The 19,965-nt window shown below is 45.0% G+C and overlaps 1 protein-coding gene across 4 annotated transcripts in view; it reads right to left on the bottom strand.

Annotated features, from left to right (window-relative positions):
* CHST11 (carbohydrate (chondroitin 4) sulfotransferase 11) overlaps window positions 1-19,965 on the bottom strand; it is a 309,247-nt gene that overhangs the window by 169,904 nt on the left and 119,378 nt on the right. The window contains exon 1 of one of the 4 annotated variants that reach the window (XM_011935287.1): window positions 6,796-6,888. The exons of the other annotated variants lie outside the window; for them this stretch is intronic. Coding sequence (XP_011790677.1) covers window positions 6,796-6,805 — 10 coding nt within the window. The 5' untranslated portion in view covers window positions 6,806-6,888. Of the gene's footprint in view, window positions 1-6,795; window positions 6,889-19,965 lie in introns of those variants that run through there. 4 annotated transcript variants of the gene reach the window in all.

The raw sequence follows: 19,965 nt of genomic DNA, 5'->3' as shown, positions 1-19,965 counted from the left end.
TTCAACCAAGTGATCGCTAAGAATCTAATTAGCTCAAATTACAGTATGATTTCTTGGACCCAGGAACAGTTCCACATCTCCCACGATATATAAATGAAGCTAAAATTAAACTCGAGCCGCTTGTGTGTGTTTCATTATAACGAAGAGCACGTTGTTTTCAAGTGGACACTCCATTCCCAGTCTGCTAACTGAGAGCAGCCCGTGGAGAGCTGGCTCTAACTCTAACTTCCTAACTTCCAAGCACAGGGCGGTGGAAGTTAACCACAGTAGAACCATGGGTTAAACAAGCCCTAGAATTGCTCAGGTTTGGGGAGTCAGGGTGGAAGGCACGGTGGGTGGGAAGCAGTGAAACAGTAATCGGTGTGGGAGGAAAGAATCTGAGGTCAGGAGAGGCAGGGAATGGAAAAGCAACACCTGGCTGTGGGAACAATCTCTACCCGGTTTACAATCCACCAGAGTTTTAAAACCCCTGCTAGTGAGGTTTTTATCATTTTGCAATAATAACACAAAAATAGTGACATCCCCTCCAAGAAAAAAACCTTACATAGAAGCAGAGCTGGTAGTCTGTAGCTCAGTGGGGCGTGGGCCACACGGGTAGCTTTTAGGACAAACTCCTTGTCTCAGTAACGCAGCTGCAACCTGAAGCTCTCCCAGGAGGAAATCAGAGTTAGGGGATCTCAGAGTGGGAAGAATCTGACCTCTAACAGAGGCACCTTGAAGCTCTCCTTAGCAATGACTTACATCATTTTGAGTTCAGCACCGCCAACACTCTCCTTTTATTTTATTTTTCAATTTTTTGAGACAGGGTCTCGCTCTGTCACCCACGCAGGAGGGCAGTGGCCCAACCTCAACCTCTATCTCCCAGGCTCAAGTGATCCTCCCACCTCAGCCTCCCCAGTGCCTGGGACTACAGGCATGTGCCACCATGCCCAGATAATTTTTGCAATTGTTTTGTGGAAACACTTTTGCCATGTTGCCCAGGCCGGTCTCGAACTCCTGCATTCAAGCAATCCTGCCACCTGGGTCTCCCAGAGTGCTGGGATTACAGGCGTGAGCCACCTCGTCAAGCCCTACTCTCCTTTTCAATGCAAAGGAAGGAACTCCCTTCTAACACTAGAACCCAAGCACACTGTTTGAGTTGGTTTCTGGAAGGAATACCAGAACTGGAGGCAAGAGAAGAAAAAGCAAAATAAAAGGGGGAGAGCGGAGACAAGAAGGGGGAGAGTACTGAAGCCCGAAGGCTTCTACATCACAGTCTGGCTTAGACTTGGTTCAATCCTAAACCGTTCTCATAAATACAAGAGGTAAACAGAAGTCAGTAAGTCCTCCCGAAAACTACATCTGAAGCTAATCCATTCTGAGATTTAAAAATACCCAGGAACCTCTGTCTCCGTGAGATTTCACTTTATTACAAGGATCCTGTAGCTCTTTGAATCCAAACTCATATTTGGAGTCTGAAGGTTTCTGAGCCCTCATCTGGTCACTCCTGCTCATTTGCAGAGGAAAATACTGGGCCCAGTGTGGGGACAGAATGGCCAGAGGTCCCACAGCAGGGCTGGAGAGCACACCTGGGCCTAGCCAAGCCCCTCCCCGGCCAGGTTTGCCCCTCTCTACGTGTCCACGGCCTAAGTGCTCCGCGCACAGCAGGTACTCAGTACGTTTGTGTCAAATGAATAAAAACAACAGAACAGGTGATCTGAGGATTTAACCAAAGGTATTCTACTAAAGGGTATCAGACCAAATCGCTTACTTACAGCAACGAACAAAGAAAAGGAGTTAGCATGTGCTCTCCCGACAAATTCTTCTCAAAGTGCCAATGCTTCCTCAAAGTGTTTCAATTACCTTCGTAGCCAAAGTAGTTAAATCAAAAAGAAAAATTAATATGATACACTGTTGTGGTGCTGTGCTGTGCCTTAAATGAACTCTTCAAGTACCCAGTAAACATGAACCTTTATTACTGTCTCTCTCTATCACTTACCGCCAAGCCAGGAGGGAGGTGGCATCACACCCATTTTACAGACAAGGAAGCTGAGGCTCAAAGAAGTTAAGAACTGACCCAGTGACACAGCCAGTGAATGGCAGAGTTGGGATTCAAACCCACACACCTGCATGCTTTCCCCCACTCCTGGGAAATGGGACATGTCACAGCTTATAGATGTTTGGGACTGATAGAGACCAAGCAAATAGGCAATCCCAAATGTTGACCCAGTATTCTCCCACCAATCAGACCTTCAGGAGCTTTACAAAACATTCAGCACGCTTGTATTCACAAGTGACTTTCCAGGAGCCCTGAAACAGTGAGGTGAAAATAGGGGTCAGCCTAACCTGTCATTCATGCCATTATCAAACTTAAGTTTTCCAACTTCCCATTCCTCCCCTCACCCAGTCCCTCCCACAGGGACAATTCAGAGCCTTTAAAACCATTCCCAAATCTCTTTCTCCTTACTGGAGACCCTATAAGCAAGTTCACTGAAGAATACTGAGGGATTTGGGGTTGATTTGATTTGAGAATAATCTGAACCTATATCATAGCCATTCCCATGTCGGCCTCTCCTACTCCAGCTCCTCCAAGCAAGAGCCCCTCCCGACGCCCAGCCTGTAGAAGGTGGTTGTAGAACTAAAGTGAATTAAACTTGGCAGATGAAAGTCAAGGGTGTAAATCTAAGAATTACGTGAATGTGCTTAGTATAGCTTGGGAAAAGATGCAGCTTCATCTAAGAGCCGTGAGATTTACTGACATGGAAGCCTTCCAGTGGCTTCTTATACTCAGCTTTGAAGAATATACTGTATACGTTAAAATATTTACCAGCCAGGAGGAGAACTGGGCCACCAAAATGGAGTCCCCCAAACCAATGGCCCCAGCAGCCAACCCATTCCCTCTTTTAGAGAATTCTGGCCGATCTGCAGAAACATGCCCGGAGAGCATGCCTACTTCCGAAAGTACAAGATCCCTGTCCAAGTACAAATCTGTTGTCAGCCTGACAGGTTAGTGCACCATCAGGCACATCTAAGACAAAAAGAGCTCTTCAGAGACCACCTGGTCCAATGACTTCCACACAAGGAAAGAGAATGAATCTATGTGGTTAGGGAAAGTATCCTCAAAACTGATTCTGACTGAGCAAAAGAAATGGCAGGACACAAAGTGCTATACTCTGGATGTTTGCGTCCCCCCAAAATACTAACCCCCAAGATAATCATTTTAGAGGGTGGGGCCTTTGGTAGGTGATTTGGTCAAGAGGGGTAGAGACCTCATAATGGGATTAGTGCCCTTATAAAAGAAGCCCCCAAAAAGACCACTTACCCCCTCCACCATGTGAGGACACAGCAAGAAGAGACTACCTATGAACCAGAAAGCAGGGCCTTACCAGACACCAAATCTACCAGTGCCTTGGTCTTGCACTTCCCAGCCTCCAGAACTGTGAGCAATACATTTCTGCTCTGTATAAGCCACCCAGTTCATGGCATTTTGTTATAGCACCCTGAACAGATTAAGACACAAAGCTCAAACATAATCTTCCTGGCCGGTGGGGTATGCTGTTCACCCACTGAGAGCATGAGAGATGAGAAGGGAGAAGAGAGAAAGGGACAGTAAGGGAGAGAAGGGGAAGGGAGGAGAGAAGGGGAAGAGAGGAGAGGAGATGGCAGGGGATCGGAGCAGAAGGGAGGGGAGGGGAGGGGAGGAGGTGCCAGTCGTTAAAAGATTAAACCACCACATCCCTAGGCCCATTTTACAGGTAAAGAAATGGACGTGCAGGATAGAAGGTGATCTGTTCAAGGACACACTGCTGGCTACAGGCCGAGTTGCAGCTAAATGAAGACCTCCTGATTCCTGGCCTCATCCCTTTCTCCTTTTGCACGTGATTTACATATAAATATGTATAGAAAACCAAGACAAGTTTTATTTTAAAAGTACTATCCTTACTATGTGTGACGAACTAACATTTTCTATTGCTCTTTTATAAAGTACTAGTCACAACTCATTAAATCCATTTTACAACACACCAGTGGGTCATGGTGCATGGTTTGAAAATGCCTGACTCGGATATCTGGAAAGAGTCAAACCAAGGCCGGAGGTGCCACAGGTGTGCTTTCCAGCGCTGCTGTAGGACCTCTGGCCTTGACTTCACTCTTCCTTTAAGTTTAATTTGAGGGTGCTTATGAATGGAATATGTTAAACATTGATAAAGAGAGCTCCTGGCTTCCACAGCTAAAATTTCCCTCCCACAATGTTCACCATCACAGTGGATGCCACCACCATGCCCTAGCTGTGAAGACCAAACAGCGAGGAAATATTCTTAAATTCTTTTTTCTGTCTGCTATGCCCCACCCATCAGCATGTCTCTGTCCTCACTACCCTGGTACAAGCCATCATCGCCTTCCCCTTGGGCTATGACAAAAACCTCTTAACTGGTCTCCCTGTTGCCACCTTGGCCTCCCTACTCTATTATCTACCAGCGGCCAGAATAATCTTCTAAAAACGTAAATCAGATCACAACAGCCTTCCTGCTCCAAAGACCTGCCACCATCTTAGAACAAAATCCAAAGTCTTTCCATGGCCCTGAGGCCCCCCATGATATAGCCCCACCTGCCTCTGCCCCTCCTCCTCTGCCATACTGGTCATCTTGCTCTTTGTCCAAAAAACCAAGCATGAGCCTCAGGGCCTTTGCACTCACTGCTCTGTCAGCCTGGAGCCCCTCTCCCAACACCAACAACTGCTCTCTTCTTTACTCGGCCCTCTGACCGCATCATCAGGTCCCCAGAGAGAGCTTCCCTGGACACACTGTCTCCCATGGCCTCATTTCTCTCCTGTCCCTCCCCTTCTTTGCTGTATTCTTTTTTTTTTAAAGACAGGGTCTCGTTCTGTCGCCCAGGCTACAGTAAAGTGGTGTGATATTGGCTCACTGCAACTTCCCACTCCCATGTTTGAGCGATTCTCATGCCTCAGCCTCCCAAGCAGCTGGGATTACAGGCGTGTGCCACCACGCCCAGCTAATTTTTGGCATTTTTAGTAGACAGGGTTTCACCATGTTGGCCAGGCTCCCAAAGTGCTGGGATTACAGGCATAAGCCGCCGTGCCCCGCCTGCCATATTCTTCTTCAAGGCATTGATTCCCTCCTGTCTTTCTATCTTAAATGCTTTATTGGCTGTTGTCTATTTATTGCCACCACGAGACCCTAAGTTTCATGAGTAAAAGGACTTGGACTGTCTTGTCTACCACAATATCCTCAGTTCCTAAAACGGGCCTAAATTCAGGGCTGAATGAATAACTGAATGAATGGAAGTGCCTTTCCCAAAAGACAGGAAACTAAACCATTTTGAAATATATTCACCCCAGTCCTAGGTCTTCTAAACTTTCCTGATAAGAGTCATCCGAGGTACTTATTTAAAAAACATACATTCCCAGCCCTTCGGAATCAGATTCTCCTACAGAGGGGCCTGGGAAGCTTCAAGCTTGATGAGCACCCCAGGGGATTTGTATCTTGGAAGGGTCTGGGGACGCTGGACCAGCCAGACATGGGGAACAGGTGCACACATAGAGAGTGCACGTGCAGGCCATCTGGAGAAGAGGAGAAGGAGAAACTGGTACCAGGTGGGGCCAACGAGGCCAGGGGCCTGGGCATAGGTACTTACAAGGGTCATGTGGCACCTAATAGCCAAGGGACGGGCCACTTAGGGTGAGGCATCTTTATGTATTTATTTATTTATTTATTTTTGAGACAGAGTCTTGCTTTGCCACCCAGGCTGTAGTGCAGTGGCGCCATCTTGGCTCACTGCAGCCTCCTCCTCCCAGGTTCAAGCAATTCTCCTGCCTCAGCCTCCCAAGTAGCCGGGATTACAGGCATGTGCCACACGGCCACCTAATTTTTGTATTTTCATAGAGATGGGGTTTCACCATGTTGACCAGGCTGGTCTTGAACTCCTGACCTCAGGTGATCCGCCTGCCTCAGCCTCCCAAAGTGCTGGGAACTTTAAGTCATCCAGACAAGGATTTGAGGCCAAACCGAGAAAGCATTCATCTGATTCTGTAGTCAAACTAGAACCCTTGAATCAGTTGTTTGAGGCAAGAAATAATACAACTGTAGTTTTGCTTTTTTGTTAATTGCAATAAAATACACATAACACAAAATTTGCCATTTTGACCACTTTCAGGTGTCTAGGTCAGTGCCATTAAGTACATTCACATTCTTGTGCAACTGTCACCAACTATACATCACTTTGTAATAACAACTCCCCATTCCTGTCTCTCTTGTCCATGGTAACCGCCATTTGAGTTCCTGTCTCTATGAATTTGAATTTTTTTTTTTTTGAGACAAGGTCTTGCTGTGTCACCCAGGCTGAAGTGCAATGGTGCAATCTTGGCTCACTGCAACCTCTGCCTTCCAGTCTCAAGTAATCCTCCCACCTCAGCCTTCAGAGTAGCTGGGACTACAGACACGGGCCACCATCCCTGGCTAATTTTTGAATTTTTTATAGAGATGGGTTTTGCCATGTTGCCCAGGCTTGCCTTGATGGGTTTCACCATGTTGCCCATGCTTGCCTTGAATTCCTGGACTCAAGCAATCCACCCACCTCGGCCTCCCAAAGTGCTGGGATTACAGATGTGAGCCACCAAACCCAGCTGAATTAGAATATTCTAAGTACTTTACACAAGTGGGATCATACACTGTCTCTCCTTTTGAGTCTGGCTTTTTTCACTTAGCGTAATGTCTTCTAAGTCCATCCATGTTGTAGGATGTATAAGAATTTCCTTATTCTGACATATTGTTATTCTGAATAATATCCCATCATACATACCACTATCCATTCATCCACTGATGGGCATTAGGGTTGCTTCCAACTTCTGGCCACCGTGACTCATGCTGCTATGAACACAGTGTTCAGGTATCTGTCCAACTCCTGGCTGCGGTTTTGCTTTTTAAGCTGTTTTGCTGGGACATGGAGCAACACCCTGAGGCGGAGCCCAGAGGCTGCTGGTGAGCAGGTTGGCTGGTGGCCACCACCAACTGGCTTGATGGTTCAGTACCAGCCTGGTCAACATGGTGAAACCCCGTCTCTATGAAAATACAAAAATCAGCTGGGCATGGTGGCACACCAGCTTTCTACACTGAAAGCTGGTGCTGTGAGGATGGCAGGTGGGCAATGCAGCATGGCTGTTACATACAGAACTTTAGAACAGTGACCTTAGGTAAAACAATGTCAGGATGAACTTCAGTCAACTCTCACTTAACTAAGTCTTAAAGCTGTTTGTGAGCCCGAGGACAGGCAAGGAAGGAATCAAGACATAATGAAGCCACCTGGGTGGGTCTGGTCTTTGGTGGCAAGACATTGGAATGAGCCAGTCTGTGACTCAAGTCTGGGTCACAGGCTGCAGGAACCCACTCAGAGCAGAGCTCGGCTCTGAAGAAAGCAGCTTCAGGCTTCTGAGGCTGTAACCCGACAAGTGGCTTGAGAAGGTGACCCCAATATTGTTTGAGATGCCAAAATTGTTTTCTTAAAGACCTAGGATGATTTCAAATGAAGTGCAAAAAAATGTCCAGAACTGGTAAGTACATAGACACAGAAAGTAGACCAGCAATTGCCTAAGGCCAGGGGTGGGGATGGCAAGTGACAATAAATAGACACAGAGTTTCTTTCTAGGGTGATGGAAATGTTCTAAAATTAGACTGTGGGGACATACTTATAAATATGCTAAAATTCATTGAATTCTACACTGAAAGTGGGTGAATTTTACATGTAAATAATATTTCAATAAGACTGCTTTTAAAATAAGTATAGAGATGTTTAAGAATAAACCCATAATATTAATATTTTCAAGATTTTGACCTGTTTGAATAGATCTACATTGCAATACAATATGAAAGACTTCATTAAACAATTTATTTGATTTGAAATTTTAAGCTGAAATCTAGGTTTATATATAATACTAGAGCATTTTAAAAACTTAATCTCCTCTAGCCCGGGCGACAGAGTGAGACTCCATCTCAAAAAAACAACAAACAAAACAAAAACAAAACAAAAAAACCTAAATCTCTAACCAATTGAAGAGTCTGAAGCAATAAATAAATTAAATAAGTAAATCTTAAGATCCGCCATATTTAAGTTTGAGGTATTAGATTTCTATTATGTAAATACTTCAGCCGGGCAGGATGGTGAACACGTGTAATCCCAGCACTTTGGAAGGCTAAGGCGGGTAGATTGCTTGAGCCCAGGTGTTTGAGACCTGCCTGGGTAACAGGACAAAACCCCATCTCTACAAAAAATACAAACACCACCAAGGTGTGGTGGTGCATGCCTGTAGTCCCAGCCACTGGGGAAGCGGAAGTGGGAGGACTGCTTGAGCCCAGGAGGCTGAGGCTGCAGTGAGCCATGATCCTGCCACTGCACTCTAGTCTGGGCAAGTGCGTGAGACTCTATCTCAAAATAAATAAACAAACAAATGAATAAATAAATGCTTGTTCATTAATTGGGCAAATGAAGTATTCAAAAATAACTGTAAATAGATGACATTTTAAATGCAATTTGAATTATCAGAAGACTAAGTGTGTTAAAGGATCAAACATTAATTAAAGGCCACCCTAAATGTAACCGTTAAAGGCTTATGAATAGAAGAGCAATTCTAAATTTAAAGGTAGCTTCCTAGATTTGTGACTTAAATTTTATCAGAAGCCTTTTCTGTATACAACTGTCATCCCAGTGACATGAAAAAAAACCTCACATCAACAGAGAAGATAATTAATAGGAATTGGCATCTTCAGGCTGGCCTAAGGGGTGGAGGGTGTAAGTGTCTGGGGTAAAGGAGAACCAGCCCCTACCCCAAACTTCAGCATAAATTCTGTCCCTGAAAACCCCTACAGTAGTAGAAGAACTTTATTGCTGAGAAACTTAAGACGCTGTGGAAAAAACACAGTTCAAGGAATTGATATTGGCAGTTAACCTGGGGAAGCCCTCATAAATTACATTTTATGTGCACTTAAATAAAACAAGAGAGACAGCACTGCAACACAGATCATATTAATTACATTTTACACACTTCAAATGAGTAATTATAAGCCTTATACGTTTACTTTGCATTTATCCTTCCTCGCCTGCTAAAGAATGTTCCCCTCTCCCTGCAGTTTCCCTGGAATGCTTATACATTTATTTTGCAGTGAGGCAGAAAACATGCCAAAGTGCTTTCTCCTCTGCCTGGCACTCCAAGTCTGATTTTACAACCTGGACACACTGATGTCTGCCTCTGGGGTTCCCCCATGGCTTCAGACACAGAGTAATGTGGCTGCTTGAGAGAGGAAATAGTCCAGGTAACCTTTATTTAAGCTACTCAAGCATGCCGGGTCATTAACCCCAAACCTGCCTCCTCCCCTTGAGTCCAGAAAGCTGTTTAGCTCTGCCCAGGATAATCTCACTCACACAGTCCTCACACAGTCCGACTGTGCCCAGCAACCCCACCTCACTCAGGCAGGCATCTCGCCCAGGGCTCCAGTCCCTCTCGGCCACACGACCTCTTAAAAGCCCAAGGGATTTTCGCCCATTCTTTGTCCATCTCAAGAGCACCTGGGCAAACCCTGAGCCTACCTAGGCTTCTGCTTTCTTTGCCTTTTCTCCACTCTTGTCCTAGGAGGCAGGAACAGGTCCTGGCTATGACCATGGTAAAGTGGACTGCACAGTGTCCCAAATTCATATCCACTGGGGACCTGCAACCATGGATCGCAGTGTACAATCCGCTGCAATCCACTGTGACATGCTATGACCATGATACAGTGGATTGCATGCTGTCCCTTCCAAATTCATATCCACTGGGAATCTCAGAAGGTGACCTCTGGAAATACAGTCTTTGCAGATATAATGAGTTAAATTAAGTGAGGTCAGACTAGTGTCCTTATGAGAAGAGGAGAGGACCCACAGAGACACACACAGGGAAGAGGACTATGGAAGACACAGGCGGAGATGCAAGTGATGCAGCTACAGCCCAGGACATGCCTAGGATTGCTGGGAGCCACCAGAAGCCAGGACGAGGCAAGGAGGGATTCTTCTCTAGGGCCTTCAGAGGGAACACGGCCCTGCTGACACCTTGATTTTGGATCTCTGGTCTCCCTTTAGAACTGTGGGAGAAAAAAATTTCTGTGGTTTAAAGCCACCCAGTGTGTGGGGATTTGTCATGGCAGCCTTAGCAAACTGATACACACAGGTTCCCATCTTGTGTGTCCTTGATAAGATATTCAATCTCTTAGCCTCAGTTATCTCACCTGTAAAATGGGGAGAACAATATGCCTACCTAGTAGGGTTGTTGTAAAAACTAAATAAGTTCATCCATGTCATGTGTTTGGAGCAGGGCCTGGCCCAAGGTAAGTGCTCAATAAGCCATAATTAGCTCCCATTTCTAACTGTCCACTCCCTTGTCTTTCTAATTATTTGAGAGTATCTCAAAACCCTCTTATGTTCCAACCCAAAATCTCGCTGTTTTAATACAAACACATTAATCAGTGGACACACAACTATTTCACAAACCAGAGAGGAGCTATTGCACAGTCAACAGACAGAAGGGGTGGATGATGTATGCTGGAGGCCTAAGTGCTTTGGCATTGCTCAAGGTGAGTACGAGGCAAGTGCAGGAGGCAGAAGTGGGGCTGTTGAACAAGCACTGTAAGCATCTTTTCTCCAGAAACAAAGATAGCTGGAAAGACGATCTCTCCCCCAAGGAAAGGCCTGCCTGCAGTGACACAGCTGGGGCTTCCAAGGCAACACCCACAGACCCAAACCCCTATTTCATTTCCATATTTTTAAGAGGTAAAGATGGGGATTAGCTTTTTAATTGTTCAGTCATATTATTTTCTTCTGACATTTTACTGGCACAAGATGCCAACAGAGAGAACACTGATTTTAAAAATAGCCCCACGTGCGCTGCATCATTGGCGCCATGAAGATGTTGACACCCTTCAAATCCAGCAGTTTCCCTCTTGGGAAATTACACCAAGGGATTAATTCAACAGAAACTAAAAGATGGATGTGTAAAGATGTTTGCTATAGAATTTCCCTTGTAATGGCCAAAAATTGAAAACACTCTAGGATATGAACTATCACTTATGAAATTATTCCTATAATCTTGGACCAACCGAAAAATGCTACTGTTATTAAAATAACATGAAGACATGTAAATGGGGTTTAAGTTAAAGCAACAGAATTCAAAATATTATGTGGATCGGGACCTTGGTTGTGTAAATACACATACACATATAAAAGACAGCATATAAAAGTGAAAACAGGCAGGGCATGGTGGCTCGCACCTGTAATCCCAGCACTTTGGGAGGCTGAGGAAGGGGGATCACCTGAGGTCAGGAGTTCAAGACCAGTCTGGCCAACATGGTAAAACCCCATCTCTACTAAAAATACAAAACTTAGCCAGGCATGGTGGCATATACCTGGAGTCCCAGCTACTGGGGAGGCTGAGGCACAACAATCGCTTGAACCCGGGAGGCAGAGATTGCAGTGAGCCTAGATTCTACCACTGCACTCCAGCCTGGGTGACAAAGTAAGACTCTGTGAAAAGAAAGAAAGAAAAAAAGAAGAAAGAGAGAAGGAGAGAAAGAGAGAGAAAGAAAGAAAGAGAGAAAGAGAGAACAACTGTGTTAAAATAGAGTAGTTTTTACACTTTCTTTCATGTTGTATAGTATTCTTCCCACTAAAAATCATGACTCAATGTAAGGCCAGATCCAAATCAACTCTAAGTGTTAAAGATGCTACTGAAAATCAGGCAAGTTCTAAACAAAGAGTTGGAATTTCCCCAACAAAAACCTAACAATTCTCTATCTTCAGCCACTGATGTGAATATTGTTACTCAAGGGATCTTTGGATGGGGCGCGGTGGCTCACGCCTGTAATCCCAACACTTTGGGAGGCCAAGGAGGGCGGATCACTTGAGGTCAGGAGTTTGAGACCAGCCTGGTTAACATGGTGAAACCCCATCTCTACTAAAAATACAAAAATTAGCTGGGTGTGGTGGCAGGTACCTGTAATCCCAGATACTCAAGAGGCTGAGGCAGGAGACTTGCTTGAACCCGGAAGGTAGAGGTTGCAGTGAGCTGAGATCTCGCCACTGCACTCCAGCCTGGGCGACAGAGTGAGACTCCATCCCCACCCCCGCAAAAAAAGAGATCTTTGAAAACTGAGAGGACAAGGTATTTGTTTAATTTCTGCATCCTGTATTTTAGGAATACAGGATGCTTGAGTATAACTTAAGTTGCTGACATCAAGAAGTGTTAAAGGGGTGAGGGAGATAAAAGCAGGCGTCAGAAGAGACCTGAAAATGAATAGGGGAGGCCCCAGACAGGGGCAGAGGGTGCACACATGAGCTTTGGGGGAAGCTAGGCTGTGTGTCAAGTGTGGTTGTTGAAATATGGTCAGAGGGAAAAGGCCATTGGAGCTGCATCTGATGAAACATACCCATGGTCCCCCAATCTCCCTCACTCCCTGCTTCCCTTATTGTGAATACAAGATGCAAAGCTGAGCCCCATTCCATAGACCCTCCAAAGATAAGGAATGGGATCAGAATGATCCTAAGGAGGGAAAAAGAGTCAAAGCCACTGTAGTGGTTTTTCCCCAGGGAAATCCAGGGAAACACAACTTTGAGGGGGGTTTCAGCTTAAAGTAAAAATTAAAAAGTGTTACGACAAAATGGAGAGACAAAGTCCCATCTTTCTCCAGAAAGTAAGAAAACCACGTACAAGATTTCTGTTGCCTTGATAAGCAGGAAGGCATGGCCCCAGTATGCAACACGTATGTATGGGCTGCGCTTAGGTATTAAAATTCCCTCCAGGTTGGCCAGGCAGGTCTATTTGTGCAGGCAAATTAAAAAGCTGTAAGACAATAAGGTGTCTGCAAATGGTTACAGCTACAAGAGGATATGAAGCTATTTGCATGTCTGTCTCTAGAGGAAGTGGCCAGATGTGTTAGAAACGGTTCCAGTTCAGAGCTCGCAGCCACCTGTGATCTGGGTGACTTTGGGAGAAGGGAAACAGGTACAAGCAGAAGACATTTGGAGTTCTGGCTCTATACAATGCTGAATGCCAGGCAGGCACTTCGGTGAATGTCATGTTATTTAACCCTCCCTTCCTCACTACCATCCCGGGATGTATTATTTCTGTCATACAGATGAGGAAACAAGTGCAGAGAGGTTCTTGCCAACAGTACACAGCTAATAAATGACAGATCCTCTAGGATGATACAGCTGGGAAATGTTTATTATCTCTGAGTGTTCCCAAGAGCGATTGGCCCGTGAGGAGGGCGTGCAGAGGGAACGTGAAATGCGCAGAAAGAGCTTAAACTCCAGTTGCATACCTTAGTAAGGATAATAACATGAAAACAGGGGCCTGGGGTTTAAGTAACTCAGTAAAGGTAATGGGGGCAGAGGCAACATATCTGTCTGACACATCTGGTCAAAATGTTGACATCAAAGTCTTCAAGCACAAACACATGTGCACACACACATGACTACCTCAACACTTATTTCATTGCTAGGGAGCCAAGCATCGTAGCCAACGGTAGGCTCTAAGGGTGTTAGAATTCCTGCTTCAAATCCTGGCCCCTCCACTAGCCAGCAGAATGATCTTCTGCAAGCTTTCTTAACCCCTGAATCTCTGTTTGCTCACCAATAAGATGGAAATAATGTGAGAACCTGCCTTATAAAGTTATTAAGAGGAGGACATGAGTGGAAAGCACTGAGTGCATTGGTGGCCATAAATCTCGGGAGCACATTTCCATATTTCAATTTCTCTGAAATAACGATGCATCCTACAACCATAGTCGTCTTAGATTGGATGAAATAAGGATATAATGATGATATTGATGATAATGAGATAGTGTATCCCTGACTTCCTTTCCACCTCCCTCTATCCCATCCCCATCCCCATCTCAAAGCCCAAACTCCTGGATGGAGTGTTTGTTCTCAACTTCCCTTCCTTTTTCTTTTAATCTGCTGCAAGTTGAATGCTTTGTTTTCCAAGCCAAGACAAATCTCCTCAAATCGAAATGGCAAAGTGCCACAGCATCAAAATGCCCTGTGCCTTCTGAGGCTGCACCCAAAGAGAGGGCTCGCTCAGATGCAGACAGGCAGCTCCAGGGTAACAGGCCCTTTGAGACCACCTGTGCCCAAGCCACTCCTCACACAGCCAAGGTCACTACCCTGAATGTCATGAAGAGCTGGGGAAGTCTCTGTCAGGATAGATCGAGGTAGTGAGTCTTCAGCAGTATCCAGAAAGACCCTCCCCACCGTCCCGCCCACCAAATAACTGCCTCAGCCCTCACTAAGGCCAGAAATCCCAGGCAGTGTTCCTTTAAATCAACGGTTTCCAGTCACTCTCCAATGTTTGTCCACTACATCAAATCATAACCAGCTTTCTCAAAGTCTGAAAAACTACAAGAAGTTGTGGTTCAAATAAATAAATAGGGATAAAATTTTCTCAATTATCAAGCTTTCTCCCATAAAACTTTGTTACACAGTTGACACAGTTGTGCTTGAATCATATACACAGATATACATATATAAACATAGATAGTACTAACATCTCAACAAATATTAGTATGTCATGAAGACTTCCAGATATCTGCCACCTGGCCAAGCTTGAGGTTTTTCCCCCAGCAGAAGCTAATGAAAGTCAACACCCTGAAGCTAGTGAAGGCCAACACCCTTGGGAGCAGGGTCCAAAGTCCACAAGGGTAAGGATGCAAGAAGCATCCGTTTATCAGAGGTTCTACTCAGAAAAGGCTGACGAGAGAAGTAGCTCCTGCATTGCCAAGGTCAGGGGGTCAGGCAGAGAAATCAGGACAGAACATAAGGGCCAGAAAAACACCAGGAAAGGTGTGAAAGGCACTCAGATTTTTGCCTTTCACTTTCTCCTAATCTCAATAAACATCAATATTCAAGGCTTCACTTGCTTTTCACAATGAGTGTACTGGAACTGAAAATTCTAAGACAATTATAAGACATATGAAAACCCAGGCTGGGTGCAGTGGCTCACACTATTAATCCCAGCATTTTGGGAAGCCAAGGCAGGAGGATTGCTTGAGGCTACGAGTTCACGATCAGCCTGGACAACCAAGTGAGACCCCGTCTCTATAAAAAAAGGAATCAAGAAGTATGAAAATTCTCTTTCCTTCCAACTTAAGTATGGAGTCTCAGAAGACTGAGCACCCATTTCTTGACAAAATACTCCTGGCCCAGCTATATCCTAGAAGTAAATTACAACAAGTAGAGAGAAAAAGTTGGGCTCCCAACCTTCCAGGAAGCTTTGCAAGGGGCACAATCCTAGCTGGTATAGAGGTTGAAAGTTAAGTTATATATTTTTCTACCATTTCTCTGATTGTGTCTGCCATAGTGAATATTCATTTATTTTTCCTTTAATTTATCCATAATCGACATGTCTACCATGCATGAGGGCTTAAAGCTCCACTGAAATAAATTATATCCCATGGTATTTAGAAACAGGCAGCCTAACATCTAACGTAATTGACCTAATTAACCCTTTTCTTAAATGCCCATGGTTTATTATATCAGCCAGAGCATACAGTGAACGCTTTTGGCTTTATTGTGGCTGAACAATATTAGAAACTTTAGTCAAATCCAGAACCCAATCTTTAAGTTTCAATTTCCTTTCATACTCCAGCTCAAGTCTGAAATCTTCCTTCTTGTAAACAAAAACCACAAAAGATATTCTATCCCCCATTCCCCAAATGTAGGGGGAAAGTCACAAACGTTGTCTGGCTTCAATCCCCTAATGAAATAGCTGAAGGGCCTTGAAAGCAAAAAGATGATGCTTTTATTGAAAATTCAGGCCTTTTTCTTCAAATGTCCATTAGAATAAAAGGGACTGGTAACTTATGGGATCGTTGTCCACTGTCTTCAATTATAAACAATGATTCTGTGTGCTCCTTGATGACCAAAGCTGGTGGAGAGTATGGTATTAACTCAGATGGTTCAGAAGCAGCAGAGGATCCAATACATCACTTCTGGTCATCTTAATACTGCTGGACCTTAGGTATTTAGCTTTTATCTCCAATTATGTTTTGGCTTAAACAGTTATTCAAATTACCTTTCATCTCTGGGATACAAGCTGGTTGGGTGTAGTGGGGCTACAGAATTAGAACGGGCAACAAAATTAAAGCAGGCAATGTGTGGATGTGCCCTCCCCTGCTGGGCTGCTGAGGAATACACCCCGGGTAGGGGGTGTGCATCCACACACTGACAAATGAAAGTTACCCACGTTGCAATATATCATTCTCTTGAAATTTCATTTGAGATAAAACAGTAAGATAGTAGCCCATTTCTGACATGGGAATGATAATAATGAATGCCTGTTTTGCTGTCTGTTCTGACATGTGCTCCACACTTATCTTCACTGCCCTTCATTTTAAAGGTGAAAAATCCAAGGTCAGGGAGGTTAAGTGATGCCGCTAAGGTCACAAGATCAATCGCTGGCATCTCCACTCTATCAGTGCAACAAAAATGGAGGCTTGGCAACATCAAGTGACTTGTCCGGGGTGAGACCTAAGTGGTAGGGCAAAGACTTCAACCCAGGTAGATGGGACCCAAGTCTAGTCTTATTCCCTCTACACAACAGTTGCCTCCCATATGAAGGCTAAACGAAGGAGCAGATATTCACTGAGCATCCACATGGTACTAGAAGTCCAGGAATGGAGGAGGAAACAGACCCAACCCTTGCCAAGCTTAAAGGGCAAGCAGAGCTTCTGCTCTTCTTCAAGCATCTCTCTCTCATTCCTTAAGGGTAACAAGGAAACAGGGGCATGTAACCAAGCCCCTTGATAATTACCTGGGCACCTTCTCATGGCCTCTTCTGGTCAAAGGCAGCATCAAGTTGCTTTTCATATCTCTTACTTTGAGTAGGGCCAGGACCAAAATAAGCCCTCAACAAACATTTTGCATTTAGTGAGTTAATTAATCTAGCTTTGAGGCTGAGACAATTGCATGTCACAAGATCCCAACATTTTCCTAGCTTTTCCCTGAGAACATGAGGGGTTTGGCTCTCACATGGCAGTCTATCTCCAATTAACACTGTTGGCTTTTCATGGCCTCCTCAAGAATTCCTATCTGAGAGAGCTTGCTGAGTGCTTTCCATGGCTTACATGTGAATCACTTTTCACACGGCAAGGACAGTGACTAAATAGTATCAGACAGAACTTTGGGATTCTGGGACAGAATAAACCACGCCAGAAAGCTGATGATTCAATTCTCCACTTTTCAACCAGTGCTGTCATCCCAGAGAGAGAGCCAATGTACTTAGAGCTGTCATCACAATAGAGGCAGGGGGTTCTGAATATGCAATCAGAAAGATAAAGATCTTAGGAAAGACACTCAAACAGAAAGATCTGCTCAGAGACAAAGATTGATTCTCCCCAAATGCAGGAAAAGAAAAATGGAGAAGTCACCAAATCTATACATGATTTTTGGAAGAATACTCAATTCAGGAAAACTTATCGTTAGCTGTATTACATTACAAGGCATCTAGTTCAGTGGAACTCAGGGTTCAAGGACTGCGAAGATCCGAGCAGTGGCAAGTAAATGGGTCTGGAGAACAGGAAGTCAGTGGTGGGCTGAGATCCTAACCAGTGATGTGACCTTAGGTCAGGACCACCCCCTGTTTCTGGGTCTCAATATCCTCATCTATAAATAAGGGGGGATTTAGTCTATATAAGATTCCTTCCAGCTGCAAAATTCAGTACTTCTGCACCTCCCAGTCCACTCCCTTCTACCGCTATGAACCTCACCAAAATTCCACTGGCACCATACTCCAGCCCTGAACAGGCCGCCTTTTGTGGACTTCCCTCAGTGCATGGTAACCACAGAAATAAACCCAAATACACCAAAAAATGTAAATGGGTCGTGAGTGCTGTTACACTTATGAAGTCAGCAGTGTGAAATGTATAACAAGATTGTCTACAGATCTTTTGTTGACACGTGGTAAGAAAAATCTCCTCTTAAGTATAAAAAGGCCCATTTGTCTGGTTCTCAACCAGATCGGTCTTGAGTCAGCGGCATTTGAAACTGGAGCCCCAGTCATAACTGTGGGCTGCCCTTACCCGACACGCACATAGGAGGAAAATTTGGATTTTTCACAGATATCCTCTATTCTGCCATGGGAGCCTAGGAAAGCAGAGGAAGTTGCCCTTGGCATTGACCAGACAATGAACTCATCATCCTGCTTCACCCAGAAACAGAAATGAAGCGTTAAACATAGCTCACTAGTGTCTGCTTCAGCATTACAGAGTGAGGTTAAGTTGCCTAAGAAAGTACAGAGTGGGAATGCTTACTTAATCCATGATAATGAAGCCTACCACCCCGATAATCCCACCACCCCACTGTCAGCTGAAAGCATTTATTAAGCACCTAGTGTGTACACAGCCCTTCCTTCCTGGAATGTTACAAAAGGAGCTCTCAAGTTTGGGCTGCATGAATACAATGTGAGTGTACTTCATGCCACTGAACTATACACTAAAAATGGTTAAAATGGTCAATTTTATGTTACGTATATTTTACCATTTTCTTAAATAAAAAAAAAAAAAGAAAGAAAGAAAAAAAAAGAAAGGCTGCAGCCCCTCAGATTCACAAATCATACTGGTGCAAACAGAAACACTCCGCCAGACAGATGTTTCAGCACGTCCCCAGAGTGTCTGGGGCTGGTGACAGTAACGTTTGCCCTGGCCCTGAGTGGCCATGGTCTTTTGTTGAAGCACCCCACCCGGAGCCTTAGATTGAATCCACTGTCATTTCCACCTCTCTGGAGTCTTAGTACCAAGGTCTAGGGATTCTCCAACGTGAATGTCCCTCAGGGGAGCCTGGGATGGTGTCAATGCAGACTCCTAGGCCCCCAAAATCCAGATCCTGAATCAATAGGCCTATCTCAGAGCCCAGAAATCTGCCCTTTTAAACATGTTCCAGGTGATTTTTAAGGATTTGGGAATGCATTAAAGACCCTGGCTAAATGGAAGTGGGTGGATAACCAAATGCAGCCTTTGCAGGGGCTTTGGAAATGATCAGAGACTGCAGCCATGGGAGGTGCTCCCAGCTCCTGCTCTCCAGTTCTCAGCTCTTCCCTGAAGAGTCCGTTGCTCTTCTCCAAGTTCTGGGAGGCCCCTGACCAAGTCCCTGAACAAGTGACGGGCTCATATATATGGTTCTGCCACCTTTCCCATTCTAGTGGATGGTCACCCAGAACCAGAACTCCCAGAATCTAGGCCCAGCCCTCTGCCACACATTTTGCATCACTGCACCTCAGTCTTCCCCTCTGCAAAATGGGCCTGCTAATACCTGCCTTGGCTTCTGCTAGGCCCCTTGTGTCAGGGATTCCAGCCCCTGTTCTCCCAAGCGTGTGACCTTGGGCTCTTTAGGTTTCACCTCTCTGGGTCTCAGCTTCCACATCTTGAAAGTAGGAATAAAAACAGTACTTAGTTCATAGAGTTCCTGTGAGGACACAGTAGGCTAAGGCAAGAAAAGCTATCCTGCCACTGAGAAGCACAGTGAACACTTAACGTGAACCACCATCACGCCTGTGAGCAAGCTGACGTGGATATACTGTACTTGGGAGGGAACAGGCATAAGAGAGAACAGTTCTCACACTTCTATTTTAGAGACCAAAGCTCATGCACACATGCCACCCACCCACCCGAGGGCCATGATTTGTAATCACAGGGTGGGTGGCATACGTGCACGAGCTCTGGTCTCTAACAATAGAAGATAAGAATGAATTTTGAAGAAGCTAAGCCTTTTATTTACAATGTTGAGTTCCTCTACTCCCCAGGCAAAGACCAAGGAATACCCCGATAAGCAATTTCTGAGCACTGCCAAAGGAGGGAAGGGCAGGACGGGCCCTTCTGATGAAGCAGTGGCCTCTAAACCTGTTGTCTGCAGAACAGCCTCCTTCAGAAGGGGACGACTCGGTGGCTCAGCATCCTTTACCCC

The sequence above is a fragment of the Colobus angolensis genome, unplaced genomic scaffold, assembly GCF_000951035.1.
Source record: "Colobus angolensis palliatus isolate OR3802 unplaced genomic scaffold, Cang.pa_1.0 Scaffold10, whole genome shotgun sequence".
Taxonomy (NCBI): domain Eukaryota; kingdom Metazoa; phylum Chordata; class Mammalia; order Primates; family Cercopithecidae; genus Colobus; species Colobus angolensis.
This window is presented reverse-complemented; position numbering and strand designations above follow the sequence as displayed.